At 65.9% G+C, this 27413-nt stretch overlaps 1 protein-coding gene and 1 long non-coding RNA gene across 2 annotated transcripts in view; one reads left to right on the top strand and one right to left on the bottom strand.

Moving 5' to 3' along the window:
* The first annotated feature begins 3231 nt into the window (after positions 1–3231).
* LOC138687914 (uncharacterized) lies at positions 3232–3766 on the top strand. The gene is made up of 3 exons (XR_011326981.1): positions 3232–3370; positions 3472–3587; positions 3644–3766. It is a non-coding gene; the product is annotated as an uncharacterized lncRNA (long non-coding RNA).
* Positions 3611–27413, bottom strand: part of NOTCH3 (notch receptor 3) — a 29271-nt gene continuing 5468 nt past the window's right edge. Inside the window, exons 6-34 of the mRNA XM_069797592.1 lie at positions 26345–26578; positions 25496–25651; positions 24818–25003; positions 23836–23949; positions 23505–23618; positions 22621–22854; positions 21661–21771; positions 20610–20802; positions 20260–20405; positions 19469–19582; positions 18886–19005; positions 18341–18493; positions 17412–17640; positions 16413–16614; positions 15621–15774; positions 14912–15099; positions 14161–14293; positions 13457–13708; positions 13147–13259; positions 12074–12606; positions 10938–11258; positions 9872–10020; positions 8992–9205; positions 8235–8319; positions 7645–7807; positions 6689–6993; positions 5784–5931; positions 5244–5341; positions 3611–4754 (exon numbers count right to left, since the gene is read on the bottom strand). Coding sequence (XP_069653693.1) covers positions 3705–4754; positions 5244–5341; positions 5784–5931; positions 6689–6993; positions 7645–7807; positions 8235–8319; positions 8992–9205; positions 9872–10020; positions 10938–11258; positions 12074–12606; positions 13147–13259; positions 13457–13708; positions 14161–14293; positions 14912–15099; positions 15621–15774; positions 16413–16614; positions 17412–17640; positions 18341–18493; positions 18886–19005; positions 19469–19582; positions 20260–20405; positions 20610–20802; positions 21661–21771; positions 22621–22854; positions 23505–23618; positions 23836–23949; positions 24818–25003; positions 25496–25651; positions 26345–26578 — 6212 coding nt within the window. The 3' untranslated portion in view covers positions 3611–3704. The remainder of the gene's footprint in view (positions 4755–5243; positions 5342–5783; positions 5932–6688; positions 6994–7644; positions 7808–8234; positions 8320–8991; positions 9206–9871; positions 10021–10937; positions 11259–12073; positions 12607–13146; positions 13260–13456; positions 13709–14160; positions 14294–14911; positions 15100–15620; positions 15775–16412; positions 16615–17411; positions 17641–18340; positions 18494–18885; positions 19006–19468; positions 19583–20259; positions 20406–20609; positions 20803–21660; positions 21772–22620; positions 22855–23504; positions 23619–23835; positions 23950–24817; positions 25004–25495; positions 25652–26344; positions 26579–27413) is intronic.

Genomic DNA, 27413 nt, shown 5'->3' with positions numbered 1-27413 from the left:
CAGAGCCCCTATGAGGATACTGGGAGGGACTGGGGGCTCTAGGGACTCTGGGGATACTGGATGGACTGGGTGGGCAGAGCCCCTGTGGGGATACTGGGAGGGACTGGGGGGGCAGAGTCCCTATGGGGATACTGGGAGGGACTGGGAAGACTGGCTGACACTGGGGGCACTGGGGGGATACTGGGGGCATGTCCCCATGTCCCCATCCCCATGTCCCCCCCCGTGTCCCCATTTAGTCCCTCCATGTCCCCCGTGTCCCCATCCCTCTGTCTGCCCCCCCCTTGTTTCCCGTCCGTGTCCCCCCCCGTGTCCCCCCCGTGTCCCCCCCGTGTCCGTGTCCCCGCTCAGCCCCCTCGGGCCCCTCCCCGTGTCCTATTTTCCTCCAGCGGCCATGGCAACGCGGGGACCGACACGGGACACGGGGGGGACACGGTGGGGACCGGGGCGGGGGGGGGCAGGAGGGACACGCAGGGGACACGGGAGCATCGGGGGGGACGTGGGAGGGACGGGGGGGGGGAACACGGGAGAGATGGGGACACTGGGGAGATGGGGGACACGGGGGGGACGTGGGAGTGACAGGGATGGGGACACGGGGGGGACACGGGAGGGATGGGGACATGGAGGGGACATGGGGACAGAGGGGGGACATGGGGGGACACGGGGGGGACACGGGAGGGATGGGGACACAGAAGGGACACGGGAGCATCAGCGGGGACATGGAGGGAACATTGGAGTGACAGGGATGGGGACATGGGAAGGGACATGGGGACGCGGTGGGGACATGGAAGGGATGCGGGATTGACGGGGTGGGGACACGGGGGGGACACGGGAGCATCGGTGGGGACACGAGAGGGATGGGGACATGGGAAGGGACACGGGGACACGGGAGCGTCTTTGGGGGACACGGGGGGGACCTGAGAGGGCCGGGGCTGGGGACACGGGGACACGGACACGAGTGGGAGGCGGGGGCGCAGGGTGGGGACACAGGGGGGACACGGCGGGGACCCCCCCCAGTGTCCCCGTCCTCAGGCGGGTGACACCCCGAGCCCCCGCCTGGCACCCAAAGCCCCCCCCGGGGCACCCTTGGGTGGGGGGGCGCGAAGGTGTGACCGCAGGGACCCGCCCTTCCCCCCCCCTTCTCCCAGTTCAACCAGTTGAACCGGCTGAACTGGGAGGGGGGGGAGGGGCCTCCTCCCGAGCTCCTGGGTCCCATGGGGGGGGAGGGGCAGCCCTTGGGTCCCTCCCACCAACATGTGGTGCCCCCCCCCCTTGCCCCCCTCCCCCCCTCCCAGTTAATCCCCGGCACCGGCTGGAGCCGCTGGGAGCCCCTTAAGAGGCTTAACTGGGCCGGCGGGGGGAGGGGGGGGGCACCCAAATCACACACCCCCCCCCCAGCACCCCCCCCCAGCACCCGGCCTCTGACCCCCCCAATCGCCCCCCCAGCACCCTGACCCCCCCCCAAACACCCACTGACCCCCAGCCCCCCCCACCCCGTGGTACCCCCCCAGCACCCCCCCCGGGCACCCACCCACACCCCCCACAGCTGGGTGCAGGGCAGGTGTGGGCCTGGGGGGGGGGGTGAGTGTGCAAGGAGGGGGGGTCCGTGTGCAAGGTGTTTGTGCGTGTGCGAGGGGTGTGCGTGCGTGTGTAAGGGGTGCATCTGTGTGTGCGAGGTGTTTGTGCGTGTGCGAGGGGTGTTTGTGCATGCGCAAGGGGTGTGCATGTGTGTGCAAGGCGTGCATCTGCACGTGCAAGGGGTGTTAGTGCGTGTGCGAGGCGTACATCTGTGTGCAAGGTGCTCGTGTGTGCAAGGCGTGCATCTGCGTGTGCAAGGGGTGTGCAAGGCGTGCACCTGCAGGTGCAAGGTGGCTCTGTGTGTGTGCAAGGTGCTCACGCGTGTGCGAGGCGTGCATCTGGGCGTGCCAGGTGCTCACGTGTGGGCACGGTGTGCACCTGCAAGGGCTGTGCATGCATGTGCGAAAGGTGTGTATGGGTGCAAGGTGCGTGTGCAAGGGGTGTTTGTGCGTGTGCAAGGCATGCATCTGCGTGTGCCAGGTGCTCATGCGTGTGTGAGGCGAGCACCTGCGTGTGTGAGGCGAGCACCTGCATGTGCCAGGCGCCTCTGTGTGCGTCTGCAAGTGTTCATGTGTGTGCAAGGCGTGCATCTGCATGTGCCAGGCGTGCACCTGCACGTGCCATGCGTCTCTGCGTGCATGTGCAACTGTTCATGTGTGTGCAAGGCGTGTACCTGCATGCGCAAGGTGTTTGTGCGTGTGCAATGGGTGCTCCTGCATGTGCGAGGCGTGCACCTGCGTGTGCAAGCCACCTCTGTGTGCGTCTGCAAGTGTTCATGCGTGTGCGAGGCGTGCACCTGCGTGTGCCCAGTGCTCACACGTGTGCCGGCACTCACACATGCCCCTCTCTGCGTGATGTCTGCCCCTGCACACGCGTGTCCATCTCCACCCACCTGTGCACACGCGTGTGCGGCTCCACGTCACCCCGGGGTGCCCCCGCGTGTGTCATCCCCCCCAGCACCCATGGGTGCAGCAAGCAGAGGCGGGGGGAGGGGTAACTAGCCTTTATTTTTGGGGGGGGGGCTGTACAGGGCCTGGCCCCACCCAGTGGGTGGGGGGCACCCACGGGTGCTGGTGGCCTGGGGGGGGGGGAAAAGCGCTGGGGGGGGGTCTGTGACATCGGGGACACCGGGTGACATCGTACCTGGGTGACCCCGAGGGGTGGGGGGGGTGAGGTGGGGGTGGGGGGGGTCAATGGGTGCTGGGTGCGGGGGGGGTGGGGGGCAGTGGGTGCTGGGCTGGAATGTGATGAAGTGCCAAAAGTTAAGGGGGGGGCACCCTGGGTGGGGGGGGGGGTGTCCTGGGTGGGGGGGAGGGGTCCCAGGGATGGTCTTGGGGGGGGGGATCCCACAATAGGGGACCCAAGAGTGGAGGGGTGGTCCCCAAATAGGGGAGGGGGGGCTGGAGATTCTGGGGGGGGTCCCAGGACTGGGGGGGGTCCCAGTACAAGGGGGCGTGGTCCCAAGACAGGGGGAGGGGCTACACACTCCACAGACCCAGTACTCAAAATGGGGGGGCCCCCAGCCCCCCTAAAGTGGGCAGGGGCAAAAAGGGGGGGATGGGGGTCCCCCCTGCTACGCTCAGTACAAAAATGACATTTTTTTCCCCCAAAATGACGTTTTGAAGAAGGGGGGGGTGTCTATAAAAATGGGGGGGGCACTGGGGTGTCCCCAGGGTGGGGGTGGCAGTGGAGTGCTTGGACTGGGGGTGTCCCCAAACTGGGGGTGTCCCCCAACTGGCAGTGGCACTGGGGTGCCTGGCCTGGGGGTGTCCCCAGTTTGGGGGTGTCCCTTGGGGTGACCCCATACTGGGGGAGTCCCTTGGGTGTCCCCAGTTTTGGGGTGTCCCTTGGGGTCTCCCCATACTGCGGGTGTCCCTGGGGTGCCCAGTTTGGGAGTGTCCCCATACTGGGGGAGTCCCTTGAGTGTTCCCAGTTTCTGGGTGTCCCCATACTGGGGCTGTCCCCAGGGTGCCCAGTTTGGGGGTGTCCCTTGGGGTCTCCCCATACTGGGGGTGTCCCCGGGGTGCCCAGTTTGGGGGTGTCCCTTGGGGTCTCCCCATGGGGGGAGGTGTCCCTGGGGTGTCCCCAGTTTGGGGGTGTCCCTCGGGGGACTGGCCGGCTGCCGCCTCTCAGGCAAAGACCTGCATTTTGGGGGTCTGCTCGGGCGGCGGGGGGGGCAGCTGAGTTTGGGGGGGCCCCAGCACGGCAGGACTGGGGGTGGCCTCGGACCAGTCAGAGAGGGAACGGGGAGAGGGGCTCGCCCAGTGCTCGGGGGACTCGGGGGAGGGCGTCAAATAGGGGTGCTCGCTGGGGACCCCCAAATACCTCCCCTCTGCCCCCCCGCCTCCGAACCCCACCGCCCCCCCCGCCGCCGTGGGGTACTCCTCCCCCGCCTTGAAAAAATGGGGGGCGGCGGAGTGGGGCCCCCCCCCATCTTCAGGGGAGAGGGGTCGGGGGCCACGGGGAAGGGCTTCGGCGGCGGGTGGGGGGCACCCCACGGCGCCGTGGGGCAGCAGCAAGGCAGGGGCGAAACCTTGAGCGGGGGGGTGTAAAATGGGGTGTACCCCCCCCAAGCCCGGGTTACAAGGGGTTCCCGGGGGGACCCGGCTCCGCCACTCGAAGGGGACGGTCACCGTCCCCAAACCCAAGCCTAAACGGGGCGGGGGGCCCCCCGCTAATCGCCCGACACCCATGGGTGCCCCTAAGGTGACAGTAAAAGGGGTCTCCAACCCCGGGGGGGGGAAAAGCCCGGGGGACGTCGGGTTGGGGACGTAAGGGGAGTCCAAGGAGTCGACGGGTGACAACGTCACCGAGCTCTCCAACCCCGGGGGACACTCGCCCCCCAATTTCTTGCCCCGCCCTTTGGCCCCCCCCGTTTTGCCCCCCAACCGTCGGTTCTTCTTGCCGGCGGTGGGGGGCTTGAGCCCGGGTAGGAAAGAAGTTGGGGGACCGAGGAGCGGGGGTAAACCGGGATTGGGGGGCAGTGATCCCGGGGGGCTGCGCCCCGTGTTGTACTCGTCCAAGAGGCGGACGATGTCGTGGTGCATCCGCTCGTGGCCGATATCCCGCGGGAGCCGGTCCAGGTGATCCGTGATCTCTCGGTTGGCGAAATGATCCAGGAGGATCTTGGCGGCTTCGTAGCTGCCTTCGCGGGCAGCCAGGAAGAGGGGGGTCTCCTCCTGGGGGGGGAGAGGTTGGTGAGAAGGTTTGGGGGGGCAACGGGGTGTCTCTTGGGGGATAGGGGTGTCTCCTGGGGTCAATGGGGTGTCATCTTGGCGCAACAGGGTCAATGGGGTGTCTTCTGGGGTCAAGGAGATGTCATCTTGGGGCAACGGGGGCAATGGGACATCTTCTGGCGTCAATGGGGTGTCATCTTGGGGCAATGGGGCAGCTCCTGGGGTCATTGGGGTATCTCTTGGGGTCAGCGGGGTGTCTTCTGGGGTCAATGGGGTGTCATCCTGGTCAACAGGGGCAATGGGGTGTCTTCTGGGGTCAATGGGTGTCATTTTGGGGCAACAGGGGCAATGGGGCAGCTCCTGGGGTCAATGGGATTTCATCTTGGGGCAATGGGGTGTCTCCTGAGGGGTCCCATCTGAGTGCAGGAGTTCCTCACTTGGGGTGTCAGGAGTCCCTGTTGGGGGGGGGGTCAGGGTGTCTGTGGGTCCCACCTTGCTGTCCTGCATGTCCTTGTTAGCCCCGTTCTTCAGCAGCGCCAGCGTCGCCTCCATGTTGTTGACGGCGGCGGCCCAGTGCAGGGCAGACTTCCCTGGGGGGGGAGGGGGGGGGAGGCAACGGGGTGGGGTGAGACCCTGCCCACCCCCAGCACCCCCCCACGGCACTACCCCACCAAGCAGGGCCCCCCCAGCACCCACTAACCTGGGGGGGGGAGTCTCCCCATCCTCAGCCCTTCCAAGGGACCCCCAAGGACCCTTGACCCAACACCCACCGTTGAGGGGGGGTGTCACCCCATTCCTACCCCCCAAGACCCCCTCCAACACCCACTGTTGAGGGGGGGTGTCACCCCATTCCTACCCCCCAAGACCCCCTCCAACACCCACCACCTTGGGGGGTTCCTCAACTTCAAACCCCCCCCCCCCCCCCCAAGACCCTCCCCAGGACCTCAGATACCCCCCAACCCCCCCAAGGGCTCCCTCCCCACCCCCTCTCCTTTTGGGGGATCCCAACCCGCCCCACCCCCCGGCACCCACCGGTCTCATCGACAGCGTTGACATCGGCGTGGCAGGCGATCAGCTCCTCCACCATCCCCTCCACCGCCAGCCGGGCCGCCAGGATGAGGGCGGTGGAGCCGTCACCCATGCGGGCGTCCAGGTCCGTGGAGCGGTTACGGATCAGGATCTGGGGTGGGTGGGGGAGGAACTGGGTGGGTGGGTGGGTGGGGCAGGGGCTTGCCACCCTGTGGCCATGCCGGGTGCCCCATGGCCATGGAGGATGTCCCATGGCAGTACTCTATGACACATGGCCATGGAAGATGCTCCATGATGTCCCCTTGTGCTCCATGGCCATGGAAGATGCTCCATGACATCATCTTGGGCTCCATAGCCATGTTGGGTGCTCCATGGCCATGGAAGATGCCCCATGACATCACTTTGTGCCCCATGGCCGTGGAGGTTGCTCCATGACATCACCTTGGGCTCCATGGCCATGTTGGGTGCTCCACAGCCATGGAAGATGTCCCGTGCCCATGGAGGATGTCCCATGGCAGCACCCTAAGACCCATGGCCATGGGAGATGCTCCATGACGTCCCCTTGTGCTCCATGGCCATGGAAGATACTCCATGATGTCACTTTGTGCCCCATGGCCATGGAGGTTGCCCCATGACATCACCTTCGGCTCCATGGCCACGTTGGGGGCTCCACGGCCGTAGAAGACATCCCATGCCCATGGAGGATGTCCCATAACCCATGGCCATGGGAGATGGTCCTTGATGTCCCCTTGTGGTCCATGGCCATGGAGGATGTTCCATGACATCACCTTGGGTTCCATGGCCACGTTGGGTGCTCCACAGCCATGGAAGATGTTGCATAGACATGGAGGATGTCCTATACCCCATGGCAGCACCCTCTGCCTCACGGCCACGCCAGGTGCCCTCACCTGGAAGACACCCTGAGCATCGGCAGTGACAGCGGCATGCAGCGGCGTGCGCCCCGTGTTGTCCTGGGCGTTAGTGTCGGCGCCAGCGTCCAGCAGGCGCTTGGCGGCGTCGGCGCGGGCGTAGCGGGCGGCGAGGTGCAGGGCGGTCTCGCCGGTGCGGTCCGTCTGGGCGCCCAGGCTGGCGCCCTGGCAGATGAGGTCACCGATGATGCCGGCCGAGGCGTCGTCACCCTCCTCGTCCTCGGCCACCTCGGCCTCCAGGCCGCCCCCGCAGAAGGAGGCCAGCATCAGTGGTGTGAAGCCATCTGCGGGCATGGGGGGGGGGATAGTGTTAGCAGGTGCCCGCGGGTCTCCTGGCCCATGTCACCCGCTGGGGACGGGGCCTTGAGGACCCACACCATCCCCATGGTGTCCTCTGGACCCTACATCAGCTCTACCAGGCCCACGGTACCCCCCAAGTCCATGGTGGTCCCCCATGGGTCACATCCATCCTATCTGCCCCATGGTGCCCCCCTGCCATGCTCATGGTGGTTCGCCATACCCCATGTCCCTCCTACATGGCCCTACGGTGGCCCCCTGTGCCCATGGTGGCCCCACACACCCCACGTCCATCCCAACTGGCCCCATGGTGGTGCCCATGCCACACGTCCATCCCAACTAGCCCCATGGTGGCCCCCCATGGGCCATGTCCACCCTACCTGACCCCATGATGGCCCCCCATGCTGCATGTCCATCCCAACTGGCCCCATGGTGGCCCCCCCATGGGCCATGTCCACCCTACCTGACCCCATGGTGGGCCCACATCCATCCCAACTGGCCCCATGGTGGCCCCTCAAGCCCATGGTGGTCCCCCATGGCATGTCCGTCTTCCCCGGACCCATAGTGCCCCCCACCCATGGTCGTCCCCCCCTACCCACAATGCCCTGGGTCCCCTCCGGTGCCTGGGTGCCACCCACCTGGCCCGCGGACGTTGACATCCATGCAGTCAGAGTCGAACTCGCCCTGGGGCGGCGTCAGGGCCATGGCGGGCGGCATGCGGATGTCGGCGGCGACCAGGTGGTGCTGGGTCCACTGCCGGCAGTCCACGGGGTCCTGGGGCTCTGCGCCCACCTCCTCCACCTGCCCGGGCACCCGGTCACATGGGTGCTGGGACCCCCAACCATGATGGTGCTGGACCCCCAACCATGATGGTGCCTGGCTATGGGAGTGCTGGGACCCCCACCCATGATGGTGCTGGGGAGCCCCTGCTCACGATGGGGCTGGACCTCCACCCATGGGGGTGCTGGGACCCCCACCCATGAGGGTGCCTGGCCATGAGGATGCTGGGACCCCCAACCATGATGGTGCCGAAGCCCCACCCATGACGGTGCCTGGCCATGGGGGTGCTGGGACCCCCACCCACAAGCGTACCAGTGTACAGGGGTGCCAGGACCCCCCCCCAGTACCCACACTGGTGCTTGAATATGAGGGTATTGGGACCCCACATCCCCATGGGTGCCTGGGATGGGGGGTGCAGCTCCCCCCAGTCCGTCCCCCCCCCAGGTACCTTCAGCCTTTTGGCCTCAGGGCAGTCGCCGTCCAGCCACTCCTCCGAGGGTTCGCCCATGAGGGTCTCCCCCTTCCCCATGGTCCTGGGAGAGGGGGCACAGGCATGAGTTGGGTGCCCCCCACTCTATTTATTTGGGGTGGGGGTGATAGGGCACCCCCAAAGCCCAGGGACTGATGGGACCCCTCCGTGGAATGAGCTGGGACCGGCCCAGGGGGCTGGGGGAGCTCCTGGGGGGGGAGTGAGACCCAGTGACCCCCCCCCCCAAGTTGAACTGGGACATCCACAGTCCCAGTATGCACAGCCCCAGTGACCCCCCCCACAGTTGCACCAGGACCCCACACCAGTCCCAGCACCCCCTGTTTCACCAGCCCCAGTGCCCCCCCAGTTGTACTGGGACCCCACCCCAGACCCAGCAACCCCCAGTGTCCCCCTAGTTGCACAAGACCCCCCCCAGTGCCCCCCCCCTTGCACTGGATGCACTGGGACCCCCATAGTCCGCATCCCCCCAGTCTCATTCCCCCCTCCTAATTTCACCAACTACCCCCCAGTCCCCCCAACCTCCATATCCCCCCAGTTTCACTGTGACCCCACCCCCCGTGCCCTCCCAGTTCCACCAGTGTCCCCCCACCCCATCACCCCTCCAATTCCACCAGCCCTGCAGCCGCGCTGTCCCCTCCAGTTGCACCATGACCCCCAATCCCAGTGCCACCCCCCCCGCTCCCAGTTTGTACTGGGCCCCCCCCCAGCCCCTCACTTCATGCCCAGGGCGTCCTGCCCCACGGGTTCCCGGCGGTCCCTGTTGCTGTCCTTGGCCAGGCTGAAGCCCTCGGGGAACCAGAGGGTGCTCTGCTCCCGCCTACGCCGGGCCACCAGTACTCCCAGTACCGCGATGGCCAGCAGGATGATGCCCCCCACCACCACCAGTGGCAGCAGCCGCACCGGGTCCGGTGCCTCGGGTAGCTTGTCACCTGGTGGGGCAGGGGGGACACAACGTCAGGGTGATGCCACCATGGGGCATCCGTATCAGGGACATCATTGTGGTGATGCCACCATGGAGGCATCAAGGCGGTTGAGGACATTGTCATGGTGATGCCACCATGGAGGCTGAGGACATCATCATGGTGATGCCACCATGGAGGCACCAAGGATGTTGAGGACATCGTCATGGTGATGCCATCATGGGGCACCAAGGAGGTTGAGGACACCATCATGGCGATGCCATCATGGAGGCACCAAGGAGGTTGAGGACACCATCATGGCGATGCCATCATGGAGGCACCAAGGAGGTTGAGGACATCATCATGGTAATGCCACCGTGGGGCCATCAACCGTGTTAAGGACACTGTCATGTTCATGCCACTGTGGGGCAGCCACATGTTGGGGATGCTGTCAGGGTGATGCCACCATAGGGACACCCACAAGTTGGGGACACCATCAGGGTGCTACCACCTTGGGGGCACCCTGCATGCTGGAGACACCCCACGTAGATGGACACCATCACCACCAGGACACGCCATTCATCACCCCATCACCACACCAGGACACCCCACCCCTCACAGACACCAGAACGGCATCGGGGCCACCCACCCCACCACGGGGACCTCGTCCCCAAGGGCCACCGGGAGGTCACTCACCGCGCACGGCCTTGATGGGATAGGGGAACTGGAGACGCTCCAGGGCGGAGAGGGCGGCCAGGTAGTCGGCAGCGCTGCGGGTGTCGGGGAAGCACTTGTCGGACGCCTGGGCGCACAGGCGGTTGTCGATCTCCAGCGTCACCACCGAGCTGCCAGGGGACACCAAGTGGGGAGGTCAGAGGGACACGGGGCACCCACGGCTCTGTGGCACTCGTGGTCCCGTGACCCAAGATATCCACTGCCCGTGGCATCACGGCATCCAGCACCAACGGCCCCATGGCTCCTATGTCCTCATGACCCATGGCACCTGTGTCCCAATGACCAGCACCCGGCACCCATGTCTCCATGACCCATGGTTCATGGAACCCAGCAACCATGGACCCCTGACCCACGGCTCCTATGTCCCCATGACCCAAGACACCCAGCACCCATGGCCCCACGGCCCAAGACACCCAGCACATCCATCCCCATGCCATGACCCCCATGTCCCCCAGCCCCACCATCTCCATCCAATGCCCCACATGTCCCCTCCCAGCCAGCACCACCATCTCCAGCCAATATTTCCCGTATCCTCCAACATCACCGTCCCTATCCCATGACCCCCACCCTATCCCACCCAGCACCTGCAGCCCCTGTTCCCACCAGCCCCATCCCCACCCCATGTTCCCCAGCACCACCAGCCCCATCCCATATCCTCCAGGTCTCCCACCCCATGCCAGCTGCACCACCATCTCCATGCCACATCCCCCAACTCTGTGTCCCCCAGACCCACCACCAGCCCTATCCCATGTCCTCCAGCCCCACGTCCACCAGTACCACCACCACCATCCCATGTCCACCACCACCACCATCCCATGTCCACCACCACCACCATCCCATGTTCCCCATATCTCCCACCCCATGTCCTCCAGCCCCATGTCCACCAGCCCCACCACCACCACCATCCCATGTCCTCCAGCCCCGTGTCCACCACAACCACCACCCCCATCCCACATCCTCCAGCCCCACATCCACCCCCCTCCACGTCCACCAGCCCCACCACCCCCATCCCACGTCCCCCCCTCACCCGATGACCTCGGGGGCCACCTCCCTCCTCCGCAGCCGTTGGGGTCGATAGTAGGGTTGGATCATGTAGTTGCCGTCGGGATCAAGGCGGAAGCGCAGGGAAGTGCGCAGGATGGCACTGAGCCGCTGGAGGAAGGCGGCGCTGCTCCGACGCAGCTCCTCGGGGGGCAGGAGGACGGTGACAACCAGCACCCCCCGGGCCAGTGCCTCGGGGACCTCCTGGGCGCAATCCAACCCGTCCCAACCGCACTCTTCGCTGTTGCAACCTTGGTCGCAGCGCCCATCGGCGAAGTGGTCGGAGCAGTATTGCTCGTAGACGGGGCTGCGGGGCGGGGGGGCACCGGTGGGTGTGGGAGGATGTGGGGGGGATACGGGGATGTGGGGGGGATACAGGCACTTGGGGCCGTGGGGGACATGGGTGGGGTACAGGGACATGGGTGGGATGTGGGGACTTAGGGAACATAGAGGACATAGGTGGGCTATGGGGACATAGGGGACATGGGTGGGCTATGGGGACATGGTTGGGATACAGGGACATGGGTGGCATGTGGGGCCATGGAGGACATAGGTGGGATATGGGGACATAGGGGGACATGGGTGGGCTATGGGGACATAGGGGCCATGGGTGGGATGTGGGGGACATGGGTGGGATACGGGGCCATGGGGGCCATGGGTGGGATATGGGGATGTGGGGGGCATACAGGGACTTGGGGGCCATGGAGGACATGGGTGGGATATGGGGATGTGGGTGGGATATGGGGGACATGGGGACTTGGGTGGGATACAGAGATATGGGTGGGATGTGGGGACATGGAGGATATGGGTGGGATGTGGGGGGCATGGGTGGGATACAGGTACTTGGGGGACGTGGGTGGGCTATGGGGACATGGGTGGGATATGGGGGACACAGGAGACATGGGTGGGATGTGGGGACTTGGGTGGGACATGGGGGGACATCAGGGACATATGGGAGCGCAGGAGGACATGGAGGGGCCACGGGAGATGTGGGGGGAAATCAGGCACAGGGCGGGTGACACACATGGGGGGGTACACAGTGCCATAGTGGGGTGACAGGGTGACACACAGTGATGGGGGGGTGACCCGTGGGGACAGGGGGTGAACCGTGGGGACACTCACTTGCAGGCCCTGTGGGGGGGCCGGCAGTCGAAGTTGTCGTAGAGGCAGTGGGGGCTGTCACACCCCCGGTCACAACGGCTGTTGTTAAAAAGGGGGGGACACTCGGGGACCCCGCAGTGTCCCCAAGGGTCCCCCACCAAGAGGGAACAGTCCCCCCCGTCCCACTGACACCCAGGGGTGTTACATTCCCGGTGACAAACCCCGTCCCCCGCTTTCCCCCCGCATCCCCCCTCGCATTCCATTTCAGGGGGGTTCGGGGGACCCCCTTGGCATCGGGGACCCCCGAAACCCGGAGGGCACAAACAGCGGGCGAAGGGGGGACGGGACGAGGGGACGCAGGTGCCGCCATGGAGACAAGCGTTGGGGGGACAGGTGACGTTGGTGACATCGGGGGGGTGGCACCGGGGACCCCCGAAGCCAGGGGGGCAGAGGCAGCGGGGGCCAGCGGGGGACGGCAGGCAGCTGCCTCCATTGGCGCAGGCAAAGTCCAGGCAGGAGGGCGGCCGGCTCTCGCAGTGGGTGCCACTGAAACCCTGGGGGGGGAGTGGGGGGCGAAATGGGTGGGGGGGCACCCAGAGGCCGGGGGGGGGGGGGTGGCTGGCAGGTGATGGGCACCCAGCCCCCTGCCCAGCTGGTGGTAGCCCAGAGCACCCCCCCAGGACCCAGCCCTGTGGAACTGGGTGCACACAGTCCCCTGCCCACCCTACACTACCCCATAGCACCCAGCACCCCCTGCCCACCCTATACCACCCCATAAGCACCCACCCCCATGGCACTGGGGGCACCCATCCCCCCTACCCATCCTACATCACCCCACAGCACCCCCTGCCCACCCTATATCACCCCACAGCACCCCCTGCCCACCCTATATCACCCCACAGCACCCAGCCCCAAGCCTCTTGCCCACCCTATATCACCCCATAGCACCCCCTGCCCACCCTATATCACCCCACAGCACCCACCTCCCCCTGCCCACCCTATATCTTCCCCATAGCCCCCTGCCCACCCCAGCACCCAGCCGTACACCCACCCTATGGCCCCCCCCCCAGCCGGGGTGGGTGCCCCTCACTCACGGGTGGGCAGCGGCAGGCGTAGCCACGTGGGGTGCCGGGGTCGGGCTGGCAGCGCCCGCCGTGGCGGCACGGCAAAGACTGGCAGGGGTTCACCAGGCTCTGGCACCGGTGCCCTTGGGTGGGTGGTGGTGGGGGGTGTCAGTGGGTGGGGGGACAGAGACACCCCCACACACACCACCCCCCCCCCGGGTGGGCACATGGCATTGCCACCCTGCCTGGGTGCAGCATGGGTGGACCCAGCCCCCCCCAAACCCTCTACCCACCCTGGCAACCCCCCCCCAGCACCCATTCCCCCCCCAGCAGCACCCACCGGTGAAGCCGGGCTGGCAGAGGCAGCGGTAGGTGTTGGCACCCTGCACGCACGCCAGGGTGCCGGGGGGGTGGCAGGGCTGGCTGTGGCACTCGTTGACATCCCCCTCGCAGCGGGCACCCGTGTAGCCGGGGGGGCAGGCGCAGCCGTAACCCCCCACCCCATCCAGACAGGTCCCGTTGTGGAGGCATTTCGGTGCTCGGGTGCCGGGCAAGGGGGCACAGTCGTCCTCGTTGATCTCGCAGAGGACGCCTGCGGGGATGGTGACATTGTGGGGGGGGGACACGACACACACACGTGGACTGATGCCATCGTGGGGTGGGGGGCACTGATGGGTGCCACCATGGGGTGGGGACATGGGGACCGTGATGGGTGCCACCATGGGGACACGGGTGCCTTCCCACCACCCACCCAGACATGGAGACATGGGGGGGGGGGGGGGTCCTTTCCCACCAGCACCCAAGGACATGGGGGCGTCCGTTCCTACCAGCACCCAGATATTGGGACATGGGCGGGTCCCTTCCCACCAGCACCCAAGGACATGGGGACATGGCGGGGGGGTCCCTTCCCACAAGCACCCAGATATGGGGACATAGGGGGGTCCCTTCCCACAAGCACCCAAGGATGCAGGGACAGGGAAGCCCTTTTCCCACCGCCCACCCAAACACGGGGCCAGGGTCACCCTGGGGTCCCCGAGCACCCACCCAGGGTGCCGGGGGGGCAGGAGCAGAGGTAACGTCCCACGAGGTCGATGCAGGTGCCCCCGTTCTGGCAGGGCTGCGACTGGCACTCGTCCACCTCCAGCTGGCAATCCTGACCCACGTAACCCGGCGGGCACTGCGGGGACAGCACCCATGGGTGCCCCGTCACCTCCGGACCACCACCCTAACCTCAGAGGTATGGTTATGGGGGTGGGGGGGGGGTACCGGGCACCCGAGGGCACCCCGTAAGGGGCAGATGAGTGGCAAATGCTGTTGTTGGGTAAGGAGAGCACCCATGGGTTCTCCAGGGTGGGGGGTACCTGCCACCCAAGGGATCCTCCACAGCAGGGTGACAGCACCCTCAGTGGCTTGAGGGGTGAGATGGTCACCCTGGGGTGTCCCCAGCGTGGGGAGATGCTCAGGCACCCCAAAAGGCTCAGCTGAGCCCCAAAAGCAGGGTGTCGGGTAGGGAGAGCGCCCATCGGGTAGAGGCACCCGTCCCTTGAGGGACCTCCACAGCATGGTGATGCCAACCTCAGTGGCAGGAGGGACACGGTCACCCTGGGGTGTCCCCAGCGTGGGGAGAAGCTCAGGCACCCCAAAAGGCTCGGCTGAGCCCCAAAAGCAGGGTTTCGGGTAGGGAGAGCACCCACGGGTGCCCCGGGATGGAGGCACCCATCACCCAAGGGACCCAAACACCAGGGTGATGCCACCCGCAGCGGCTCGAGGGGCGAGACGGGTGGGCGTCCCTCACCTCGCACTCGTAGCCCCCCCCGTAGCTGCGGCAGGCAGCGCCGTGCAGGCAGGGGTTGGGCAGGCAGCGGTCCCGCGGCGTCTGGCAGTAGGTGCCTGCGTAACCGTCCTGGCACAGGCAGCGGTGCCCGGCGCTGCCCGCATCCACGCAGCGACCCCGGCCGTGGCACAACTGGGTGAGGGGGATGCCTGCGGGGTGGGGGGACAGAACGGGGATGGGGTTGGGGGAAACTGAGGCAGGAGGGAGGGCACCCGTTGAGGTCGCCCAGGGTGGGGAGGGGAATCCGGAGTCTGGGGTTATTAACTGTCCCAGGCCTCCCAGTATGGCCAAACTGGGAGGGAACCCAGGTGTCTGGGCTCCCAGTACCCCAAACTGGGAGGGGACACAGGCATCCCTGCTCCCAGGCCTCCAAACTGGGAGGGGACCCAGGTGTCTGGGCTCCCAGTACCCCAAACTGGGAGGGGACACAGGTGTCTGGGCTCCCAGTACCCCAAACTGGGAGGGAACCCAGGCATCCATCCAGACTCCCAGTCCTCCCAGTACCCCAAACTGGGAAGGAACCCCAGCATCCAGGCTCCTTCTAACCCTCCCAGTCCTCCAAACTGGTAGGGAACCCGGTTTTCCAGCCTCCCAGTCCCCCAAACAGGGAGAGGAACCCCATTTTCCCGCAGCTCCCAGTCCTCCCAGTTCCCCATCCCCCAAACCTGACCTCTGCGGGCGGCCGCCACGGTGCAGGTGACGTTGGGGACGTCGCAGGCGCTGCCGGTCCAGGGGGGGGGACAGAGGCAGGTGACGGTGGCACCCGTTTGCCGGCACTGCCCCCCATGCTGGCAGGGTGCCCCCTGGCACAGGTCCAGGGGGGTCTGCGGGGAGACCCGGGGGGGTCAGGGTGGGGGGAGTACCCATGGGGGCACCTTGGGGTGGGGGGGGGCTCAGGAATAGAGGGTTTTTTTGGGGGAGAATGGGGTGCAGAAGGGGATGGGTGCTGGGGAACACTGGCACCCAGTTCATGGGGGGGTAAATGGGGTGCCCAAGTTGGGAGGGGGGCTGGGGCACCCGGTTTTTGGGGAGGGGAGGCAAGGGTGGGTGCTGGGGCACCTGCCTTTTTGGGGAGGGTGGGCTCAGGGGGCATGGGTGGGTGCTGGAGCACCTGGTTTTTGGGGAGGGTGGGCTCAGTGTGCCTGAGTGGGTGCTGGGACACCCATTTTTTGGGGAGGGGGGACATGGGTGGGTGCTGGTGCACCCATTTTTTGGGGAGGGTGGGGTCAGCAGGCGTGGGTGGGTGCTGGGACACCCATTTTTTGGGGGAGGGTGGGCACAGGGTGCCTGGGTGGGTGCTGGGACACCCGCTTTTTGGGGAGGGTGGGGACCATGGTCTTGGGGTGCCCGAACTGGCGGGTGCCTGTGTGCCCAACTCCCATGGAACCGTGGAAGGTGGGCGCAGGGTACCCGGTAGACCGCCCCCCCCTCCCCCGGCACCCACGGGTGCCCCCCCACTCACTTGGCACTGGGTGCCGGTGTATCCTGGGACGCAGAGGCAGCGGTAGGTGTCCCCGGTGGTGACGCAGGTGCCCCCCCGCAGGCAGGGCTGCCCCCGGCACCCATCGGCTGGGTGCTGGCAGTGGGTGCCTGTGAAGCCGGGCCGGCAGCGGCACGTGTAGGAGGCGATGCCGTCCACGCAGGTCCCGCCGTTGAAGCAGGAGCTGTTGGGTGGGGATGGGCTCAGCACCCATGGGTGCCCCCCTGGTACCCTTGGGTGCTGGTGGGTTGGGCTGGAGAAGGGAGTTGTGGGGCATCCGGGGGCACCCACGGGTGCAGGTAGGTTTGGGTGCACTTGGGGACATTCTACGGGCAGGAGAAGGCTTGGGGACACCCTTGGGTGCTGGTGGGTTGGGCTGGAGAAGGGAGTTGTGGGGTGTCTGGGGGCACCCACGGGTGCAGGTAGGTTTGGGTGCACTTGGGGACGTTGTAGGGGCACGGGACATTCAGGGACACCCACGGGAGCTGGTGCAGTGGGGGACGTTGTGGTGGCTGGAGGAGATTTGGAGACACCAGGGGACACCCATGGGTGGGGTACCTGTGGGTGCACTCGCAGGGTCCAGCTTGGGGACACCCACGGGTGCCAATGCCCTCAGGTGCATATGGGGGGACCCAGGACCACCTGGGGCCACCCATGGGTGCCGATACCTTCAAGTGCAGATGGGGACATCACACGGGCATGGGGTGACCCAGGGCCACCCAGAGCCACCTGCGGCCACCCAGGACCACCCATGGGTGCTGATAGCTCCAGATGTAGCTGGGGACATTGCACGGGCATGGGGAGTCTTGGGGGTCACCCATGGGTGCTGATAGCTCCAGACGTAGCTGGGGCCATCACATGGGCACGGGGAGTCATGAGGCCACCTCGGGCCACCCAAGGGTGCCAAGACCTCCAGCTCCAGATGGGGACATCGCATGGACACGGGGTGACCCAGGCCCACCCAGGGGCACCCATGGGTACCTGTCGGTGCAGTCAGGGATGTTGTGCTGGCAGCGGGGGCCGGTCCAGCCGGGGGGGCAGGTGCAGGTGAAGCTGTTGACGAAGTCGCTGCAGGTGCCACCGTTGCGGCAGGGACGGCTCCCGCACTCATCCTCCTCGGTGTCACAGCGAGGACCCCCGAACCCAGGGGGACAGGAGCAGGAGAAGGTCCCCACCCCGTCCCGGCAGGTCCCCCCATTCAGGCAGGGCTCTGGGTGGGACACACACACACACACAGAGGGGGGGGTGACCCATGGCACCCCAAACTGACACCTCCCCGATGTCCCCAAGCCCCCCTGGTGTCCCCGAAGCCCCCCAGTGTCCTGTTGTTCCCCACCAGGTCCCTGTCCCTCCGGTGTCTCCAGGTACCCCCCAGTGTCTCCAGGCCCCCCCAGTGTCCCCCCCCGCCCAGTGTCACCAGGTCCCTGGTGTCCCTGTCCCCTTCCGTGTCCCAGTGTCCCCAGATGCCCCACTGGTGTCCCCAACCACCCTGGTGTTGTCCCAGAGCCCCCCTCGCTGTCCCTGTGTCCCCAATCCCCCCCAGCATCCCTGTACTCCATGTCCCAGTGTCCCCAGAGTCCCCTCAGTGTACCCCAGCATCCCTGTCCCCTCCACGTCCCAGTGTCCCTGCTCCCCCCAGTGTCCCCAGTCTCCACAATGGCCCCCCCAATGTCTCCCCAACATCCCTGTCCCCTCTCAAGTCCCAGTGTCCCCTCAGTGTCCCCAGACCCCCCAGCATCCCTGTCCCCTCCATGTCCCAGTGTTCCCACTCCCCCCAGTGTCCCCCTCCTCAGTGTTTCCACTCCCCCCAGCATCCCCCCCCAGCATCCCCACTCCCCCCAATGTCCCCCACCAGTGACCCCCACCACCCCTCTGTGTCCCCCCCCACCAGTGTCCCCACGTCCCCTCACCGGGGTGACAGTCGTCGAGGTCGTGCTGGCAGGTGGCCCCCCCATAGCCGCGGGGGCAGAGGCACCCAAAGGTGCCAGGGCGGTTGGCGCAGACCCCCCCGTGCAGGCAGGGGCTCTGCCCGCACTCGTCCACGTCCTCCTGGCAGCGCTCGCCTTGGGTGGGGGAGGACACAGGAGGACAAGGGTGGGGGTCAGGGTGCCCAGGGAGGGGGTTGGGGTGCTTTGGGGGGGGTCAGGGTGACGGGGGGGGCAGGATCCCCAAGGAGGGGGGCAGGGTGCCCAGGGGTTTGGGGTGCCAATAGGGTCAGGGTGCCCAGGGGGGGTCAGGGTGCCAGGGGTTTGGGGTGTCAATAGGGTCAGGGTGCCTAGGGGTTTGGGGTGCTAATAGGGTCAGGGTGCCCGGGGGGGGTCAGGGTGCTGCGGTGGGGGGGGGGGATCAGGGTGCCAGGGGAACCCAGGGGTGCCAGGAGGTGACCCAAGGGGACGTGGGGGGGTGTCAGAGGGTGCCTGTGGGGTGCTGCAGGGGCACCCCAGGGCGCGGGTACCTTGCCAGCCGGGGGGGCAGCGGCAGGTGAAGCCCCCGTAGTCAGGGGTGGGGACACAGATGCCACCGTTGTCACAGGGGTCGGGGGCACAGGGAGCCAGCATCACCTCGCACGCTCGCCCTGCGCCCCGGGGACACCGTCAGGCACCGCCACCCGCGGGGCGACGGGCATGGTGGCACCCATCGGGGCACCCAGCGTGGTGGCACCCATCAGCGCATGGCCACCATCGGGTGCTTGGCATGGTGGCATCCACGAGGACACAGCCACCAAAGGGACACCCAGCATGGTGGCACCCATCGGGGCACCCAGCATGGTGGCACCCATCGGGGTATGGCCACCAACGGGTACCCAATGTGGTGGCACCCATCAGAGCACCGGTGGGACCTATCAGGACACCACCACCCCCCGACGTGGTGGCACCCATCAGGGCATGGCCACCATCGGGTGCCTGGCATGGTGGCACCTATGAGGACACAGCCATCAAAGGGACACCCAGCGTGGTGGCACCCATCAGGACATGGGACAAAGCCCCCAGGTACGCAGCCTCCACCCATGGTGCCAGTCAGCACCCACGGGTGCCCACCTGTGAAGGGCAGGGCGCAGAGGCAGCGGTAGGTGCCAGCGCCGTCCAGGCAGGTCCCCCCGTGGTGGCACGGCCCCGAGGCGCACTCGTCCACCTCCGTCTGGCACTGGGCGCCTGCGGGGGGGGACACATGACAACACGCACACGTCACCCCAGGGGACACGGGGACAGTGGCGTGGCATGGGGACAGCAGGGGACATGGGGACATCTGGGGACGTGGGCATGGTGGGGATGTGGGGATGGCGGGGGCATGGGGATGATGGGGACACCAAGGGATGTGGGGACACCAAGGGACGTGGGCATGGTGGGGATGTGGGGATGATGGGGACATCAAGGGACATGGGGACAGAAGGGGACATGGGGACAACTGGGGCTGTGGGGATGATGGGGACACCAAGGGACGTGGGGACACCAAGGGACACCAAGGGACGTGGGCATGGTGGGGACACCAAGGGACATGGGGGCAGCAGGGGACATGGTGGGAACGTGGTGACACTGGGGACATGGGGACAGTAGGTGCCATGGGGATCGCAGGGGACATGGGGACGGCGGGGACATAGGGATGGCGGAGGACACGAGCCCAGTAGAGGGATGGGTAGGGGATCCCCAGGGTGGACAAAGGGTCCCCAAATGTCCCCAGGGTGGGCAGGGGGTCCCCAGGGGGTCCCCAAATGTCCCCAGGGTGGGCAGGGATCAATGCCAGGCAGTGTCCCCAGGGTGACTGGGGAGGGGTCCCAGGGTGGTGGGGGTGTCCCCAGGGTGACCGGGGGGGTCCCCAGGGTGGGCCGTACCCTGGTATCCTGGGCGGCAGGTGCAGCGGTACCCCCCACCCACGGGGGTGCAGGTGCCCCCGTGGCGGCAGGGCCGGGTGGCACAGGGGTCCTCCCTGCGGGCGCACATGGGGCCCCCCCAGCCCGCCTGGCACTCGCAGGTGAACCTGTAGGGGGGGGGCACGCATGGGTGCTGGGCACCCAAGGGTGCCCCCGGCCAAACCTCCCCCCCCCAGGCACCCATAGACAACCCTGGCCACCCACCCAGGCATCCATGGGCACCCTTGGGCGCCCCACCAGGCACCCTTGGACAACCTCGGGCACCCCACGGACACCCTCAGGCCCCCTCCCAGCACCCCATGGGTGCTCACCCATCCCCGTGGTCACGGCAGGTGCCGTGGGCGCAGGGGCTGCTACGGCAGGGCAGGGTGCCGGGGCGGCACTGGGCATCGCGGGTGCCCGGTGGGCAGAGGCAGGTGAAGCCGTTGGCGCCGTCGACGCAGGTGCCACCGTTGTGGCAGGGGTTGGAGGCGCACTCGTTGATCTCCACATTGCAGCGGGGACCTGGGGTGGGACATGGTGTGTGTGGGGGGGGTGTCGGGTGGGGGCACCTTGGTGGGCACCCAACTGGAGCTCCCAACATAGGTGGTCAACAGGGGCACCCAAGAGGGGCACCCAACATGATCACCCAGCACGGGCAATCAACAGGGGCACCCAACACAGGCACCCAGGAGGGGTAATTAATCAATGGGACACCCAACATGGGCACCCATCATGGGTAATCAACAAGGGAACCCAATAAAAGCACCCAACACGAGCACCCAGCATGGGCAATCAACAGGGGCACCCAACACAGGCACCCAAGATGGGCAATTAATCAACAGGACACCCAACTGGAGCTCCCAACATGGGTAGTCAACAGGGGCACCCAACAGGGGCACCCAGGATGGGTAATTAATCAATGGGACACCCAACTGGAGCTCCCATCATGGGTAATCAACACGGGAACCCAATAAAAGCACCCAGCACGGGCAATCAACAGGGGCACCCAACACAGGCACCCAGGAGGGGTAATTAATCAACAGGACACCCAACATGGGCACTCATCATGGGTAATCAACAGGAGCACCCAGCACGGCTAATTAATCAATGGGACACCCAACTGGGGCTCCCAACATAGGCAGTCAACAGAGGCACCCAAGAGGGGCACCCATCATGGGCAATCAACAGGGACACCCAACATGATCACCCATCATGGGTAATCAGCATGGGAATCCAACATGGGCACCCCTACACTGTCACCCAACAGGGGCACCCAAAATAGGCACCCATTGGGCGCACCCAGCAGGCACCGAGGACCCCCCAGCACCCATGGCAGCACCCCGTGGGCACCAAGGGCCCCCATCACCCGTGGGCACCCACCTGTGAAGCCGGGCTGGCAGATGCAGTCGTAGCGGTCGATGCCGTCCTGGCACACGCCGTGGACGCAGGGGTCGCTGGCGCAGTCATCGGGGTTCACCTCACAGTTGACGCCTGGCACCCAAGGGTGGCTGGACCTCAGCACCCACCCCATGACCCGGTGGGGCACCCGGGGGTGAAGGGCTGAGTCCCACCGGGCTGATGACCAGGTGGGGCACCCCACAGACCCGTTCCTGGCCCATGCTTAGATGGGACGTGGTGGCACCCACCATGATGGGACCCAATGCCATGTCCAGCTTCTACCCAATGCCCAGGTGGGACTTAACACCATCTCCCTCGACCACCCCATGACCAGAGGAGACCCAACAGCACCCACCCAGTTCCCTGATGGGACCCAACACCATCTCCATCAACCATCCCAAGACCCATCCCAAGACCAAGTAAGACCCAATGCCATCTCCATCAACCATCCCGTGCCCAGAGAAGATCCAACACCATCTCCACCAACCGCCCGATGACACGATGGGACCCAACACCACACCCAGCACCCATCCCTGCCCAGAGAAGACCCAACACCATGTCCACCAATCATCCCAAGACCAGAGGAGACCCAATGTCATCTCCATCAACCACCCCATGCCCAGAGAAGACCCAACACCATCTCCACCAACCACTCCATGCCCAGAGAAGACCCAACACCGTGTCCATCAACCATCCCAAGACCAGAGAAGACCCAACACTGTGTCCATCAACCATCCCAAGACCAGAGAAGACCCAACACCGTGTCCATCAACCGTCCCAAGACCAGAGAAGACCCAACACCGTGTCCATCAACCGTCCCAAGACCAGAGAAGACCCAACACCGTGTCCACCAACCACCCCATGCCCAGAGAAGACCCAAGGCTATGCCTAGCACCCACCCCCTGCCCAGATAAGACCCCCACCCCACCCCACGGACCCTACCGGCAGTGCCGGGTGGGCAGTTGCACTGGTAGGCGTCAATGCGGTCAATGCATTTGCCGCCGTTGCGGCAGGGGCTGCTGTGGCACTCGTCCAGCTGGAGCTCGCAGCGGTAACCGGTGAAGCCGGGGGCACAGGCGCAGGAGAAGCTGGCGATGCCGTCCAGGCACGTGCCGTGGTGGCAAGGGTCCGGCGAGCAGTCGTCCACGTTGTGTTCGCAGAGAGGACCTTCGAAGCCTGAGGGGGATGGGGTGCATGGGAGGTGGCGGGGCACCCATGGGTGAAGAGTGGGCGATGCTGGGGTTTCATGGACATCCATGGGCGCCGGCTGGGCAATGTCGGGGTTCCGTGGGCACCCATGGGTGAAGGGTGGCCAATGCCAGGGGATGAAGCACACCCGTGGGTATAAGATGGGCAATGCCAGGAGGCTGGGGACACCCATGGGTGCAGGATGGGCAATACCAGGGGATTAGGGACAACCATGGGCGCGGGATGGGCAACACCAGGAGGTTGAGGACACCCATGGATGCAGGATGGGCAACGCTGGGGATCTGGAGACACCCACGGGTGCAGGATGGGCAATGCCAGGAGGTCAGGAACACCTGTGGGTGCAGGGTGGGCAACACCAGGTTGTTGGGGACACCCACAGGTGCAGGGTGGGCAATGCTGAAGTTCCATGGACACCCATGGGTGCAGGATAGCCAACACCATGAGGTCAGGGACACCCACGGGTACCGGGTGGTCAATGCGGGCGTCCTATGACCACCCATGGGTGCAGGGTGGTCAATGCTGGGTTCCACAGCCACCCATGGGTGCCAGGTTGTCACCGCTGGGTTGCATGCCCACCCATGGGTGCCAGGGGTCCCGGGGCAGGGCAGGGGACTCACCCTCGGCGCAGCGGCACTCGTAGCCATTGGGGCGATCGAGGCACTTGGCACCATTGCGGCACGGCGTGCTGGCGCACTCGTCCATGTCTGTCTGGCAGGTCGGGCCCGAGAAACCTGGGTGAGGGGCACCCATGGGTGGGACGGGGGCCAGATGAGGTGACCCCCGCCCCTTCATGGGTCCCCGTCCCCCCCCCCAACTCCCTTCAGGGCACCCCCAGAGCTCTTGCACCCACAAAGGGCCACCTCAACCTGGAGCATATCCCCCCCCCCAAAGCCCAGGAGCCCACAGGTGGGTGCAGGAGCGGGTGCCCACCGGTGGGTGGGTGCTCACCGGGGGGGCAGGAGCAGGAGAAGCCGTTGACCAGGTCGTGGCAGCGGCCGCCATTGGCGCAGGGGCTGCTCTGGCACTCGTCCACCTCCAGCTCGCAGAGGGGCCCGCTGAACCCTGCACCCACCGGCACCGTCACCCTCAGCCCCGCTGCCACCCTCGCCCCCACCCCAACACCGCCTCGTCCCACCCTGTGCCCATGCAGGGCACCCACTGGCTGTGCCAGCGTAGGTGAACTCTGCCAGGACCCACCAGGACCCACACCCATGCCAGGACCCGTGCCACGTCCTATACTGACACCATGACCCGTATCAGGTCCCACACCAGGTCCCATAACCATACCAGCACCCATATCCATCCCAGGTCCCATCCCAGGACCCATACCAGGTCCCCCACCCATTCCAGGACCCATACCAAGACCCACACCCATTCCAGGACCCACAACAGGTCCCATACCAGGACCCACACCCATTCCAGAACCCTTACCAGGACCCACACTCATACCAGGACCCACAACCATAGCAGGACCCATACCAGGACCCATAACCATAGCAGGACCCACACCAGGTCCCATACCAGGACCCATACCGGGTCCCTCACCCATTCCAGGACCCATACCAAGACCCGCACCCATACCAGGTCCCATACCAGGACCCATAACCATACCAGGACCTATACCAGGTCCTCTACCAGGTCAGATAGCCTCACCAGGGCACCCACCATGTCCCACACCAGCACCCACATCCATCCCAGGACCCACACCAAGACCCTCCCCACCCATCCCAGGTCCTACACCAGCACCTATCCCCACACCAGAACCCACCTTAGGTCCCACACCCACCCCAGGTCCCACACCAAGACCCTCCCCACCCATCCCAGACCCTACACCAGCACCCATCCCCACCCCAGGCTCCCACCTCAGGTTCTACCTCCACCCCAGCCCTCACCCCCACGTCCCCCCCCACCCATGGGTGGTGGTCCCCACCAGCCATGCAGATGCAGGTGAAGCGCCCGATGCGGTCCAGGCAGGTGGCCTGGTTGCGGCAGGGACCCGACAGACACTCGTTGACGTCGCTCTCACAGCGCGGCCCCGCGTAACCTCGCCCACAGCGGCACTCGAAGGAGCCCTGCGTGTTCACGCAGCGCCCAAAGTGCTCGCAGGGGTTGGCGCCTGTGGGGGGTGGGGACAGGGTCAGCACCCATGGGTGGCCCTCCCCATCACCCATGGGTGCTCTCCTTCTTGGGTCCATCACCATGGCTATCACTCATGGGGGGATGCAGTCCTGCCTGTGCTCTCTGTCCATGGATGAGCCCACCACCATGAATGGATGCCCACCATGACCACCCATGGGTGCCCCCAACACCCACGGGTGCTCTCCTTCTTGGGTCCATCACCATGGCTATCACTCATGGCGGGGTGCAGACCTGCCTGTGCTCTCTGTCCACGCGTGCCCACCATTTGCAGTGGAAACACCATGAATGGATGACGCACTACCACCCATGGGTGCCCCCAACACCTATGGGTGCTCCCTTTCTTGGCTCCCCTGCCATGGTGATGGCTCATGGAGGTGCAGTCCTACCTATGCTCTCTGCCCACAGATGATCCCCACCACCAGGAATGGATGCCCACCACCACCACCACCCATGGGTGCCCCCCACCCACCGATGGAGCACTCGTCGACATCCTGGTCGCAGGCGCCGCCGGTGAAGCCGGGGGGGCAGGTGCAGATGGCGCGGCCGTTGACGGGGTTGGTGTCGCAGATGGCATCCTTGTGGCACGGGTTGCTGACGCAGGCGTCATCCAGGTGGCACAGCAGGCCTGGCACCCACCGGGGCGTCAGGGCACCCATGGGGGACCTAACCCCCCCCCGCTTCCAGTGGTGCCCACCCCATGCCAAGGGAGCTCATGGGTGCTTGACCCGTTCCTGAGGTGTCCATCCCATGCAAGGGTACCCAAGGGTGGTGCCCACCCCATGTCGTGGTGCCCAAGAGGTGATGCCGACAACAGGATGGTGCCACCCAACCCATGCCAAGGCTAGCCGAGGGTGCCCACCCTGTGCCAGGGGTGCTCACCCCATCCTGGTGTCACCCAACCTCTGCCAAAGCCACCCCCAGGTTGCCCACCCTCTGCCAGGTTGCCCACCCAATGCCAGGTTGCCCACCCAATGCCAGGGTGCCCAAGGGCTGATGACCGCCCCACGTCATTGCCACTCAACTTCTGCCAAAAGCCACCCTGATGGGTGCCCACCCCACACCAGGGTGCCCAAGGGGCGATGCTGGTGCTACCCAACCTGTGCCAAAGCCACCTCGAGGTGCCCACCCTGACGCCAGGGTGCTCTCGGAGGTCCTCACCCCACCCTAGGGTGCTCTTGGAGGTCCCCAACCCACGCCAAGGTGCACATGGCGGGGTTCCTACCCATACCAGAAGTGCCCTTGGTGGTGCCCACCCCACCCCAGGGTTCCCTTGAGGTTGCCCACCCCACGGGTGCCCCCACCCATGCCCTTCCCTCACCCGTCTTGCCCATGGGACAGGCGCAGTAGAAGGAGGCGACGCGATCGTGGCAGGTGGCCCCGTTGAAGCAGACGGCGGTGGCACAGTCGTCAATGTTCTCACTGCAGCTCTCGCCTGTCCAACCGTTGACGCAGACGCAGGTGTGACCGCCTTGGGTGTTGAAGCAGGTGCCCCCGTTGTGGCAGGCGTTGGGTTGCAGTTGGCACTCGTCCACATCCTCGGTGCAGAACTGGCCTGGGGGGTGGACGTGGAGTGGGTGGGCGGGGTCAAGGAGGTCTCAGTGAGCAACCGGAGGAACCTTCTTGGAGGCCACCTGAGAACATCTCGGGGAGCACCTCGGTCACCACCCCGCTGACCACCTCTGGGACCTCCGTGGTGACAACCTCGGGGAACATCTCAGGGACCACTTTGGGGACTATCTCTGGGACCACCATGGTCACCATCTCAGTGGCCACCTTGGGGACCTCCTTGGGGACCGCCTTGGAGACCGCCTCGGGGAACATCTCAAGGCCCACCTTGGTCTGCACCTCACTCACCACCTTGGGGACTATCTCTGGGACCACCATGGTCACCGTCTCAGTGGCCACCTTGGGGACCTCCTTGGGGACCACTTCTGGGATCATCTCAGGGACTATCTTGGTCCCTAGCTCAGTGACAACCTTGGGGACCACTTTGGGAGGCAACCTCAGAGACAGCCCTGTTGATCACCCTGGTGCCCACCTCAATGACCACCCTGGTCCCCACCTTGGTGCCCACCCTGATCCAAATCCCAGTGCCCACCTCGGTGCCCACCCTGATGACCACCTCAGTCTCCACCTCAATGACAACTTTGGTGACCGGTGACCACCTCATTGACCACCCTGGTGCCCACCTTGTTGACCACCTTGGTCCCCACCTCATTATCCACCTCAATGACCATCCTGGTCCCCACCTTGATGCCCATTTCGGTGCCCACTTCAATGACCACCTTGGTACCCACCTGGGTGCCCACCCTGGTGCCCACCTCAACCCCTAGCTTGATGACCACCCTGGTGCCCACCCTTTTGACCACTTGGTCCCCACCTCCATG

The sequence above is a fragment of the Haliaeetus albicilla genome, chromosome 11 (genome assembly GCF_947461875.1).
Source record: "Haliaeetus albicilla chromosome 11, bHalAlb1.1, whole genome shotgun sequence".
NCBI classification, from domain to species: Eukaryota; Metazoa; Chordata; class Aves; order Accipitriformes; family Accipitridae; genus Haliaeetus; species Haliaeetus albicilla.
Note: the sequence above shows the minus strand (reverse complement) of the source record. Positions and strands in the feature narration are given on the sequence as shown.